Source organism: Limanda limanda, chromosome 18, assembly GCF_963576545.1.
Source record: "Limanda limanda chromosome 18, fLimLim1.1, whole genome shotgun sequence".
In the NCBI taxonomy this organism is placed as follows: domain Eukaryota; kingdom Metazoa; phylum Chordata; class Actinopteri; order Pleuronectiformes; family Pleuronectidae; genus Limanda; species Limanda limanda.
In genome coordinates, this window is record NC_083653.1 from 17154992 (window position 1) to 17167656 (window position 12665).

Below are 12665 nucleotides of genomic sequence, written 5' to 3' on the forward strand. Positions count from 1 at the left end.
TATGATAGTAATTATACCAATATAAAAGCAGTATATAGTAATAATGGCAGCAACAGTATATATACTAATAATAGTAATAGTGATATAATAATAGTAATTATAACATGTACACATGTATAAATATGTGTATATAGACTTATGTATACAAAGAATATACAGAGAGTATGATATATTTTATAATTTCCAGTGTGATATGGGGGGGAGGGAATAAAAGGGGCTGGGGTTGACTGATAGCCAGGCTAGTGCCATAAAGGCACATGGGTGTGTGGAAATATGGGTTGGTGACTGGTGATGACTGGCAAAGTTAATGTGCCTCATCTGTTATTGAGCCAATTTAGTTTTTAGATAGCTCATATTTGCCTATTTTTTCAAGAACCGTTTTGTTTTACTAATTCCTACTGGATATTCAATCACATGGTCTAATGTTGGACTACTTTATTCTGGCGCTTTCTTTCTGTGACTCGTTTAGGCCTACTTGGCCTGGCCTTCTTTTAATTGGCGTTATTTTGCATTGACTTGTTTTCATGTGCAAGCCTTCAATAAATATAATAAAAGTAATTAACAGTTTACACTTGTGTTATTTATAGGAAATGTGTTTTGTTGGCACCTAGTCTATTTTGTTGCATTTCTAATTTATAAATGTAGGCTACTTGCATGGATAGGAAAATGTAACATTTTTAGAGGGTAACTGTCTCCTGCTTTAGGCTATGTAATTTTAGGCCTCATTGTGAGGCTATTTTGGTGCCGATGCAATTTCTTATTGATGTGTAGGCCTTCATGAATAATTTCAAATAACCTACCTATCCATGTGTTGAGTCAGTGTTTGGCCTTTTCAGTCCGAAAGTGTAATCCGGCCCCCTGAGGTCTTGCTTGAAAAAATCTGGCCCCCTGTCCAATTTCACCCTGGCATCCCTGGTCTAATGTTTGACTTAAAATGACAGAATATGCCAATAACCAGGATTATTTAAATATACTATAAAAGTATTTTATTGTGAGCACTGTGTTGCAAAACATTGTATAAAAAACATATTTCATGCGCGTCCTAGTGGTGAGTTGTTCCAATGACAGAAGCGCTTTTTTATAGCCAGCATAGTCAGCGTCTTAGAGCTTTTGTCCCCCAGTGTTGCCGTACGCTCTGACGTCACACAGGAGCGACAACTGACTATGGTAAGTGAGCAAGCAATTTTCTCTGCGGCTCCTATTTATGATACTAAAACGTATTATTCGGCATCGTAACATTACACAGAGCTGTACATATCAGCACGTGTGCTGCTGCGCGGTTTCGGATGGCTTTGTGTTTCATTTGTGTTGTTAAAACTGAATTTAAAAGAGGAAAGAGTCCACTGGCCGAATGCTAACGACATTAGCTTTTCTCCGTTAGCAGCAGTGGTTAACCGGGCTGCTTACAGCGAAGCCATCCATTGTGTAGAGATAGCTCACACTCTTAATGTTAATATACAACATATATATGTGGAGGGCGGTGTTTTTATTATGATCAGCCTTTCAAATTAAACACGATGTCGCATTGAAGTTGTGCGAGCCGGTCGGTAACGGCTACGTGAGCTAGCTCTGTTGTAAACATCGTAGCCAATGTGTTGCTGGACAGGGATTCACTGTCGGCACCGATTCGATCCACCTGCTCGGTTCATCGTGTACTCACTTTTAATAACATGTGTCTGGAACTCTTCTAGGGTCAAAGCCAGAGTGGAGGCCACGGTCCAGGTGGAGGCAAGAAGGATGATAAGGTGAGAATGACACAGCATCTGCTAGCTGATGTCTGAACCTGCTAGCCTAACTGATATTATCAACTATCACTAATTGCACATTTACGTGTATGTTGCATATAGAGCAGCCTTGTTTTGATACACCTTGTAGTAAATTCATCATATTTTATCCAAGTAGTTTCTTAATGTTTTATTCTTCTTATTGTTTGCCTCTATACATAAAGCATAACAAAAGTGACTGTAGCATGTGCAAGCTAAATGTAAGATCTTTTGTGGTTGTTTGTGAGAAGGTAAAAAAGTACTGTGCATGTTTTTTGATGAGGTTTGTTAAATGTAAACACTGTAGTTGAGGTGTTACCGACTCTCACGTAAGTAATTTTCCTGTGTGCCTACTGAAGGATAAGAAAAAGAAGTACGAGCCTCCAATTCCCACCAGAGTTGGTAAGAGAAAGAAGAAGACAAAGGGACCAGATGCTGCCAGCAAACTCCCATTGGGTAAGAAACTGAAATGACAACGAGTTTAGAGAAATATTTTATCCGTTTGGTCTAGTGTCTGTTTTCTTTGGTGCATTCATGAGAATCTGTTGTATTCTCAGTTCTACTACTCATACACTTTGTGGTTTTCTCTGGATCTCAAATCTTGAAAATATTTACCACTGTGGATCTTAAGACATCTGCAGTCAACAGTGCTAATAAAATATTATATATAAGAACAGTGGATACAACTGAGAAAACTCCTTACGTGACACTACTGAAAAATAAGAGAATGAAGGAGAAACTGAGGAAAATGTATTTTAAGCCAAAAAGAAAATAAACAAAGTTGGTGTTACAGTATAAAAATTGGCATTTATATATGTTCTTAATGTAATGTTTACATATGCTGTCTTGTAGTCACTCCTCACACTCAATGCCGCCTGAAGCTGCTGAAGCAGGAGCGTATCAAAGACTACCTACTGATGGAGGAGGAGTTCATCAGGAACCAGGAGCAGATGAAACCCCTGGAAGAGAAGCAGGAGGTCAGCCATTGTGGCCTTAGTACTGCATATTATTTGGTGCTACCTATTTTGGGTCAAACACGGGGAAAGCATTCTTAACTTCTTGACCTTTTTCTTTCTTACAGGAGGAGAGGTCAAAGGTGGACGACCTGAGAGGGACACCTATGTCTGTGGGCACCCTGGAGGAAATCATTGACGACAACCACGCGATTGTTTCCACCTCAGTGGGATCAGAGCATTATGTCAGCATCCTGTCTTTTGTGGATAAGGATTTGTTGGAGCCGGGCTGCTCCGTCCTGCTCAACCACAAGGTCAATCAATCATAATGCTTATTTTAGGACAATCTGTATCTGCTTATGATTCAAGATATTAAGCACTAATCATTTAAAATCCATCAGACACAAGGGTTCCACAATTCACATACACTGAACCGATTATTTAAAACATTTCAGCCACCTTTCTAATTGATGTATCACCAATCATTATCATTTTATTTGACTGTCATTTGTGTATCCTGTGTATGTTTAGGTTCATGCTGTGATTGGGGTGCTGATGGACGACACTGATCCCCTGGTAACAGTCATGAAGGTAGAGAAGGCCCCACAAGAAACATATGCTGACATTGGAGGACTGGACAATCAGATCCAGGAGATCAAGGTACAGTTTATCACGCATGCACCTCAGTTTGCATAAAGAGACTTATAGTTCTTGCAAGTTGGAGCCTTTAAGTCTTCATTTCAATGTGATAGGAAACCAAGAAAACCAAAAAAGTAGATGAATTGAAGCCACAAAACTCTACCGTACATTTTTTGTGTTGTGTTCATGTGTTTTTAATTTGATATATGACTTGTTAAGTAATTAACAGACCACATATAACTTTATCTAAACCTATTTCAAAAACATAATGTAAGGGGAGAGTAATCAAGTGATTTGCAACCACTTACTAAAGATCTTTTAGTTTTGTAATAAATGTAAAGATGGTGTGCTATGTGGTGGTGTTACGAATGTGTCATGTCTGTAAATCATCTGTGATGAGGGAAAGGTGCAGGTATTTGAAATGGAAAATTTATATTACAAAACTAAGTCAGCAAATCCTAAATGTTTTAAGTCTTTTTTGATTAGGTACCAGATAACTTGAATGATTGCGCTGGACAACATTCAGGTGCTGCTCTTGTAATGGAGTTCTGCAAAGAATAAATTCTCAAGCATAATCCTCTGTTGTTCTGTATGCATGGTTTGCTTGAAACACTGAATATTGAACCCAATAGTTTTTTTATTAGCATAAAGCACCTACTGAATGTGAGTTTTTAGCATCCTACTATATCTATTACATGCCACAGTGTGACATGGAGTTACCAAATTAAGTTTGAATCATGTAGACTGGATTCATCTATACATCTTTTCAAGTTCCCATTATTGCTGGCTCATATTAGTTCAACATCATTACTAAATGCTAAGGCTGACTGTGTAGTTTTCTGTTGTTTCTCCTAGGAGTCAGTGGAGCTGCCTCTTACACATCCAGAGTACTATGAAGAGATGGGCATTAAGCCTCCCAAGGGTGTCATCCTATATGGACCACCTGGCACAGGTAAGACAGGTTTAAGAAGCTTATATCATTCCAACCTTCATTACCAACCTGACCTTTCACCATGTTGTACATCAGCAAAGTAATGATTTCAAGCCATATTAATGAAGACTGAACATACAGCATTGATAGTGTCCAATTTCAAGAATTAATTTGAAAAACTTCAACTGATCATAGATACTAATTGTACACCCATTAATTACTTTGAAGAACTGTGCTACAAACAACTTGGTTCCAGAATGATACAAATGTAACTTATGTTGCCTAACGTTTCATTTTTCAATCCATCACATTAGTATCCAGTAGCCACTTCAATAACATCTTTCACGAGCTTCGCAGTGCTCAAGTCTTTGTTACAGTTAAACCGATTAAAAACAATTTCAGCTATTGTTAAAATAAATAAATATGATCATTATTGTGTGGGTAGTTCATCAAAGCAGTCCAATTAGACTTGTGAAACAGATTAGTTAAAGGCAATTTTACAAATCTAAAGAGTTCAACAATGGAGGTAAACGTTAAGTAGTATATTTTTATAATAAGGACACCGTTTTGCATCAAGAGTGGTACTAAATACCATGGACTCTAAAAAACGATTGAGCATCTGACAATGAAGCTATTTAATTACTACAAAGAAGAGGAGGCATAAAAATACATTGATGAGCTTCCAACTCAAAACGTCCATTGGTTGAAATGGCATTAAATAATAGCAGTTAAAGTAAGCTGGGAAAGTGGAATTCAAATCTGTGAAACCATCCTCTGGCCAGAGAGGGGGGAAAACAAATCAATGCAAAGCTGTGGGAGAGTTGTGCACAAACAAGGACTAGATTCATTTGAAGGAAATCGTACCAGTGACCCATCAAGTAGGTCAACATTAGCAGTCTGAAAAGCAATATCTGGATGAAGCCTAAGCTACTAAATGACCTATCAGTCAAATGTAACCATAGCTTAACCCAGATAATGTTAGGAAACAAGTGTTGTGAACAGATGAAGTCCAGGCTGAGATCTCTGACTACACTCATCAAAGATGTTTACAGAAAATAAAGATGCAGCCAGTCGCTCATTGCAAGAGTACAGGGAAGACCAGATACTACTGGAGTTAATATCAGCTAATGTCAGTCAGACAGTTGACAACGTTGCCCTTTCTCAAACAACCCTTATACCCTCTCAGTACCCACTTCCACTTCAAACCCTTCCTCCTCTGTGCACATCCCTGACATTAACAAAATCCAAGCAGCTAATTAACATCAGGGCTATAGACAAGAAGTTCACAAAAAAGAAATGCCACCAACGAGGCATGGGAGTGATTTAACCAGTTATTAAATTTAGTTTCCATAAAGGGAGAGTCAATTAAGACAGAAAAGATTAGAATAATTTGTGTTATCTCAAGAACATTGTGTCTGTCTGTACCTGTGGCATAAATAAAGATCAGATCACTTTTTATGACTTAATGTTATTAAAGAGGGAATAAAGTGTGCATACTTAGACCTGCTGAGATGTGTTGACTAAACTTACATCTGTCATGTGTCTGCCAGGTAAAACACTGCTCGCCAAGGCCGTAGCCAATCAGACATCAGCCACGTTTCTGCGTGTGGTGGGCTCAGAGCTGATCCAGAAGTACCTGGGAGATGGGCCCAAGCTGGTCCGAGAGCTCTTCAGGGTGGCTGAGGAACATGCCCCCTCCATCGTCTTCATCGACGAGATCGACGCCATCGGCACCAAGAGGTACACAGCAGGCTACTGAAAACTGTTATATATCAGCTGAGATGTGTCTGTAGATAATACAAATTTGCAGTCTATAGGATTTTGAATATGGGAATTTCAACAATTGTAACTGTGAGACCCCTCCTCCCCCTTTCTGCTGAGCACAAACTGTCTCAGATAAAAAAAAACCACATAGACTGCCTGGGCATTTCAAAACAATTTTTTAGCAACCTTGCAATTTCAAAAACATGACATTAAGCCCCAGCAAATTCAAGCTTATGCTAGCCAAGCTGCTCCATCACAGTAACATGAGAGCTGCAGCTGGCTGGGATACTTCCCTTGGACGCAGACAGGCGGCTGATCAGTAAAACACAACAACAAAACCCACCTGTGCGAGCACAGACTTACAAAATTATCAAACAATCACCAAACTGACAACATGACTGTCTGGGCACTTCCTGACTTTCAAATGAAGCAATGCTACCCAGTGGCCTTCACCAGAAACAAGGTTACGTTAGCTTGACTGCATTGTTCCAGTAGAAAACGTTACTGTTACCATTTCAGTTGTGTGTGCAGTTGCTGGGAAAGTGGTAAAAAGCAGTCATGTGTGGTTTGTTTCTCATCCGTTACGTTTGTTTCACTAATGGGTCAAACTGTACCGAGTGATGGTGGAAGCGAGAGGATGTTATGCAGAGAGGGAGTATTGTGCACGAGCAGTGATTGACACTCGGTCAGACACGGCTCTTTGCTCTTATTGTGGGTTTAGAGACGTGAGCGTTACAAGCAGTGGGTGGAGAAAGAGGAGTTTTTGTTTTTTTTCCAATATTACCTGCGTCGTGCACTTGGGTCAGATCACAGCGACAGTTTTAGGAAATATGACCAAGTTATTTTTGTGAAAGTGTTGTAGGCTTATTGCACTGCAAAGTATACCTGTATTATTCATCCAAATTTCAGTATGCACATCCAAATTCTGCAATTTGTTTCACAGGTGTATGTGATGTAATACAGAGGCTACCTTTCTTTTTTTTTTCTTTTTTTTTATCATTGGAAAAAAATTGAGCAGATGGTGTCATAAATCCCAAATCACAGGTTTTATTTGTCTGTTTTTTGCCAGAAGTAAAGTGTAAGACATTAGTGTTGTTAAACAGAATATTGGCTGCTGTAAATGAATGAGCCTGTCCATGTCTGTGGTTTGATATTGACTGACTTTAATAATAAATGAGCTTGTGGCTCACATGGAGTAGACTCAGTTAAGAGAGTCTGTGATAACAAGACCAGATGATGGACGACCTTGATGTCTATGGAGTCAGAAGACCAAGGCCAACTCAGTGGTTTCCATAAATGTTTAATCATGACTTTGTTGCGCAGGTACGACTCAAACTCTGGAGGCGAGCGGGAGATCCAGAGGACCATGCTGGAGCTGCTCAACCAGCTGGACGGCTTTGACTCGCGCGGAGACGTGAAAGTTATCATGGCCACCAATCGGATAGAGACCCTGGATCCAGCACTCATCAGACCTGGTCAGTAGAAGTCTGATCGCATGTGTGGGCACAGTCACACATATACGAATGCAGGCGAATGTCACAAGTCAAAGTTCCCCATAGATAAACTTCATGTGAAGCCATGCTGCAGATTTGCTTCGTCATAGGACGTGAACGTTTTAATCGCCCCCTCGCTCGCACTGAGAGGAAGTGAAAAGGAGGGGGGGGGTTCGCCACTGCTGCATTCGATTATGTGTGACCGTCCCTTGACTCTGCCTATTATTGGTCCCTGACTGGCTGTCGGCTCATGCATCTACAGTCTCGCTGCCATTTTAGAATTGCTGAGTCATGGTAGGAAGTAGAATTGGTATTGGTGTTAAAGAATTTGAACCAATTTAACTAAAAATACAGAGGTCATTTGAATACAATAAATTAATTTATATAACAGTGCAAAAGTCTTCCTGATTGAGAAGAATTCTCAGTTTTTGCCTATTTGAAAATCCTCCTCACTAAACATTAACAGATATTTATTTATTCATTGACTCCCACTGAAAGTGCACTCAACTGTATTATCAGCTGAACAGTGACATTCAGATGTTTTACTGTACTAAAAGTAGGCAAAAGAACTTTCTTTATTCTGAGATTTTTGATTATAATACTGCATTGCTTTTTGTAAACACATCGGTTTTGAGTGAAATTGTCAAGAATACAAATTATAATTGTCAGAACCTCTTCATTGAACCAGTTTGCACACAGTCCAAGTCAAATCGTTATTTTATCTCTCCCCCTCCTCCACAGGGAGAATCGACCGTAAGATCGAGTTTCCTCTGCCAGATGAGAAGACCAAGAGGAGGATCTTCTCGATCCACACCAGCCGCATGACAGTCGCAGATGATGTCACCCTTGATGACCTCATCCTGGCTAAGGACGACCTATCAGGAGCAGACATCAAGGTGAGAGCCGATTCTTAACTGTAAAATTAAAAAAAATATGTATCTGCGCTTCATTGCCATAATCTCAAAGCTCTTATCTTTGTTATTGAACACAGAAATAATAGATAGGAGCCTGCACATACTAGTTAGGCCAATATAATATGATATTTTCCAATCATAGTTTACCCAGTGTTCTATGAGGTATGTTATCTTTAAATCACAGGGCTTTAATCAGTATGGTTGGTGCTTTAGCTGGAGATGCTTTCTGTTTCCTTACTTTACCTCTGTTTGGTTCTGTGACAGTGGGTTTAAGGTGATTTCAGTGAGCGGCTACTTTCAACTCAAGTCTCCCTTCATAAACTTAACTCTGACGCCCTCATGTGGAATGTTGTAGAAAAGACACTTTGAGTGAGCTCCTAGTGTTTTCTAGGGCTGAAATGGAAACTTGGATGTAGTTTGTTAAACATAATATGAATGATTTTCACTAGGTTTCTCAGTGATAAAGAACTTGAAAGCTTCTGTTTAAGTGAAAACCACACAGGCTGTTAAGTTTGGTCTTGTGTTCTGATCTGTGGTCCATTTAAATTGTCTTTATAAGAATTAATATTAGCAGTGACAAAATCAACAGTTTAAATACCACCTACAGTCACATGCTGTTTATTATATGATAAGATAATGGATTCTTGTGCCAGGTTCCTCCAGATTAGAGTACAGAGAATAAAAAGAGTGTTAAGTCTAAAATAGAAATATAAAGTGTCTTATGTGACAATAAAAACAACCGCAGAGGGTCAGTGTTAAATTACAACATTATTACCTAAATTAATGTTCACACAACTCAAATTATTCCCTCGCTGTTGTTTTTTTTATGTTTAGCTCACAAAAAAAGTTAGACTTAATGACACAAACAAAACCATTATTATTGCTGCTTTTTGTTTTCCACTATATTGGGCTGAGTTTTCTGTCTAATGTATCATAACTTTCTCCCACAAAACCATTTTTATTGAAGTGCTCTTTGATCGTGACACTTAGTCCTCTCCCCTCTGTGCTTCCCCAAGGCCATCTGCACAGAAGCCGGCCTCATGGCTTTGCGAGAGCGCCGCATGAAAGTCACCAACGAGGATTTCAAGAAATCCAAGGAGAACGTCCTGTACAAGAAGCAGGAGGGAACACCCGAGGGGCTTTACCTCTAACTTTCAAACTTTTATGTATCTCTCACCTCACCCCGCCTCTGTCTATCGCTGTGTGAACGAAAGGAGGTAGCTGTTGAGCTGTCTGTCTTCCCCAGAGAGAGTTTTGATATATTTTGTGCATGTTGTGTCTGCTCCATCCCACTCTCCTGTTACCGTTATTTGTTAAGACCATAAATAAAATGACAAGTAAAAAGAAAATGCCAGACAATGGCACGTTTGTCATCACTTTTGCCCTTTTTTCATTTACACAAGCGTTTTGGCTGGCAGCGCCCTCTGAAACCTTGTTTGTTCATAAGCAGCATCTGTCGACAGCAGCTCTATATTAGATTCTAGTTTATTGACTTCATCGCCGTGCTCTAATATATCAACATAATTTATCACATGAATTATTCAATTAGTTTGGTCTCTGTGTTGTCGCCCTCAGTGTCACAAACAAAATCAATCATATCAATATGCAAAGTCATGTTTGTCGTCTCGGGCCAGAGGCGAGATGAAAGCCTGAAGAAATTGCCAGTTACCTCCTTTTTTAAAAGAAATTCACCGATTACTGTAATAATCCACATGACAACCACACAGCACAGAATCACATAATTCAATCTCAGGGTTACACAATGAGATGAAACACCATGACTGTAGCATTTTACTCTGACATTTCCTCCAGGAGTTGCATAATGTCAATGCACTAATGTTTCACTCTTAAGTGTGTAGAGGAGAATGTTCCTCAGCAGTGCAGATACATCCGAGTGAGTTTTGCTTAATGTTTGTGTTCCTGCACATGTTGGTACACATCTGCAGAAAGGGGCCCAGTGCGATTTGATTTCGCCGTCTTCTATTCAAATCAGCCTTGTAAGTCATTACAGCCTGGTTAAGTAAATCCAGCTAAGCTGCCTCTGCTGCAGTCTGACATGTGGGGAACAGCGGCGCTGATTTAATTCCTCTTGATGTGGAGCCATGTGTAACTCAGTGCTCAGCAGAAAGTGGCCCCGTGCAGCAGGCATCCAACCACTTTGCAGGGCCGTCTCTGGACTCGAGTGAGAACGGCGCTGCTGCTGTTGTGCTGCAGCCCCCTCCTCACAAACGCTCCTTATTAAATCAGTCACGCATGTCAGATGCAGCTCATACATCACAGCACATTCAGAAAATGGAAGAGAGAGAGAGAAGGGGGAGAAAAACATTTAAATCAAGTGTGGCGTGTTGGGCCAGAGAAGCTGGGAGGGTTACAGGAAGAGGAGTGTGCGTTCTAATGAGGCGTTTGCCCTGTCAGCTTAAGGCTAACTCTGGGTTGGGTATTTCTAAAACGCCCCCATGAGCGCTCAGACACTGATGGGGGGATGATACGACGAGGTTGACCACGGTGCTGACATTCTCTTGAAATGCCACATTCGCATTATTGGTCAGTCAGTGTGTGCACAGGTTGTCTTCTAGTAAGCTCTGAATAAAAGCAAATAAAAAGCCTAGTTATGAAAAAAACAAATAATTTCCAAACACATGAATGGATAAGGCAACAATTCCGTACCTGCGTTATGAGCTTATCGGATACCTCAGTCTTTATTCCTCATCCTTCTTAGAGACAGCAGGAGGTTTAGGAAGAGCGGGTGAAACGCATAAATGCTTATGTAAGAGCTGTTGGTCCTGTTAACCGGGGCAAAAACACCGAACAAATTCAGGAAGAAGCTCCGATTAGTTCCAGTAGATTAACAAATGAAACAGCTCAGCATGAGTTAGAGTTAGTTGACCTGACGAGAGGACGGCACACAGCCTGGTCTCTATGAACTGCAAGTGTTGTGTTTTTTGTGCTTGAATAAACATCAGGAAGATCTTTAAAGAGTTCAAGTCAAAAAATAATTCAAAATAAGATCAATTCACTATTTTCTTTGTATTTGGGCCCTCTTTAGGGGCTGATGGGTTCACCAGGTAACTATGATCATATGGTTATGTAATTGAAACAAAGTGAGTATATTCAGGGATGGGATATCAGCACATGAAGTAAATGTATATACACGAAACAGGTGAGTGAATAAAATAAAACAAGGTCTACTAGTAGTATGTAGTTTAATCAGCAGGCTAATCAATACATGTTGATAATGACTCCAGTGGCTGGAACAGTTTAGAACAGGTCCACTGAAGCACTGGGTTTGGTTTATAGTATACATTTACCGTCATATCCATTGCCACATAAATATTCACCTATTTTTACTGTTAGTGAACAGAGATACATTTCACCGACTCGACAATGTATAGAGTATAACACGCTCTCACTTTGTGAGGCTGTTTATCACTCTGTTCATTTGTTAATAAAACCCATCTATATCTATCAAACTGGAAACAGAGCTATGGTAGCGGTTCCAGCGTACAGCACTGACACATACCACTGATTTAAATATATAGTTAGTCTTTATTCACTGTATATGAAACATGGACATAGTTTTAATGTTATGTTATGTTAATGTCATCTTTTTACTCCACCTGCTGTACACAACTGATTTCAACACTATGTCCACTGAGAGGTGCTTTTGTCTCACACACACACACACACACATATATATCTATATATATCTTAAATATATGTGCATGAATAGCTGTATATACATATAGACATACATACAAATAATGTATACACACGTGTCCATATATGTATACATGTATGTATGATACTTTTTGTATATAAATATACACACATACAGTTTAGTGTTAATGTATATACTTATACTATACAGTATATTGTACATATATACACCTGTTTAACAAATATGTGCATGTATAAATTAATCTTTAATATCTACATACTTTATATTTATATATATATATTTCCTGCGTCGTCACTGTTCCTCCCTCAGTGTTTATCCTGCTCCGTCTTGTGTAGATTCATATTACGTTGTAATATAATATATAATATATATGTATGGCTGCGGCTGGGTGTGTATATATAAGCGTACAGTAACACCGCTGTGCTCCACAGTTGATTTGACGCAGGCCGACCACACTTCCCAGCAGCCAATCGTAAATCTGCGCACTTCCCATAAAGAGCCTATCAAACATTTCCCCGCACCAATGAAA

General features: G+C 39.5%; 1 protein-coding gene across 1 annotated transcript; it reads left to right on the plus strand.

Annotated features, from left to right (window-relative positions):
- The first annotated feature begins 1126 nt into the window (after positions 1-1126).
- psmc1b (proteasome 26S subunit, ATPase 1b) lies at positions 1127-9806 on the plus strand. The gene is made up of 11 exons (XM_061091545.1): positions 1127-1167; positions 1692-1745; positions 2123-2219; positions 2616-2740; positions 2845-3030; positions 3248-3376; positions 4211-4307; positions 5837-6026; positions 7374-7525; positions 8285-8439; positions 9474-9806. Exons 1-11 carry the CDS (start codon positions 1165-1167, stop codon positions 9606-9608), a joined length of 1323 nt encoding a protein of 440 aa, XP_060947528.1. The 5' UTR covers positions 1127-1164; the 3' UTR covers positions 9609-9806.
- The last annotated feature ends 2859 nt before the right edge of the window (positions 9807-12665 follow it).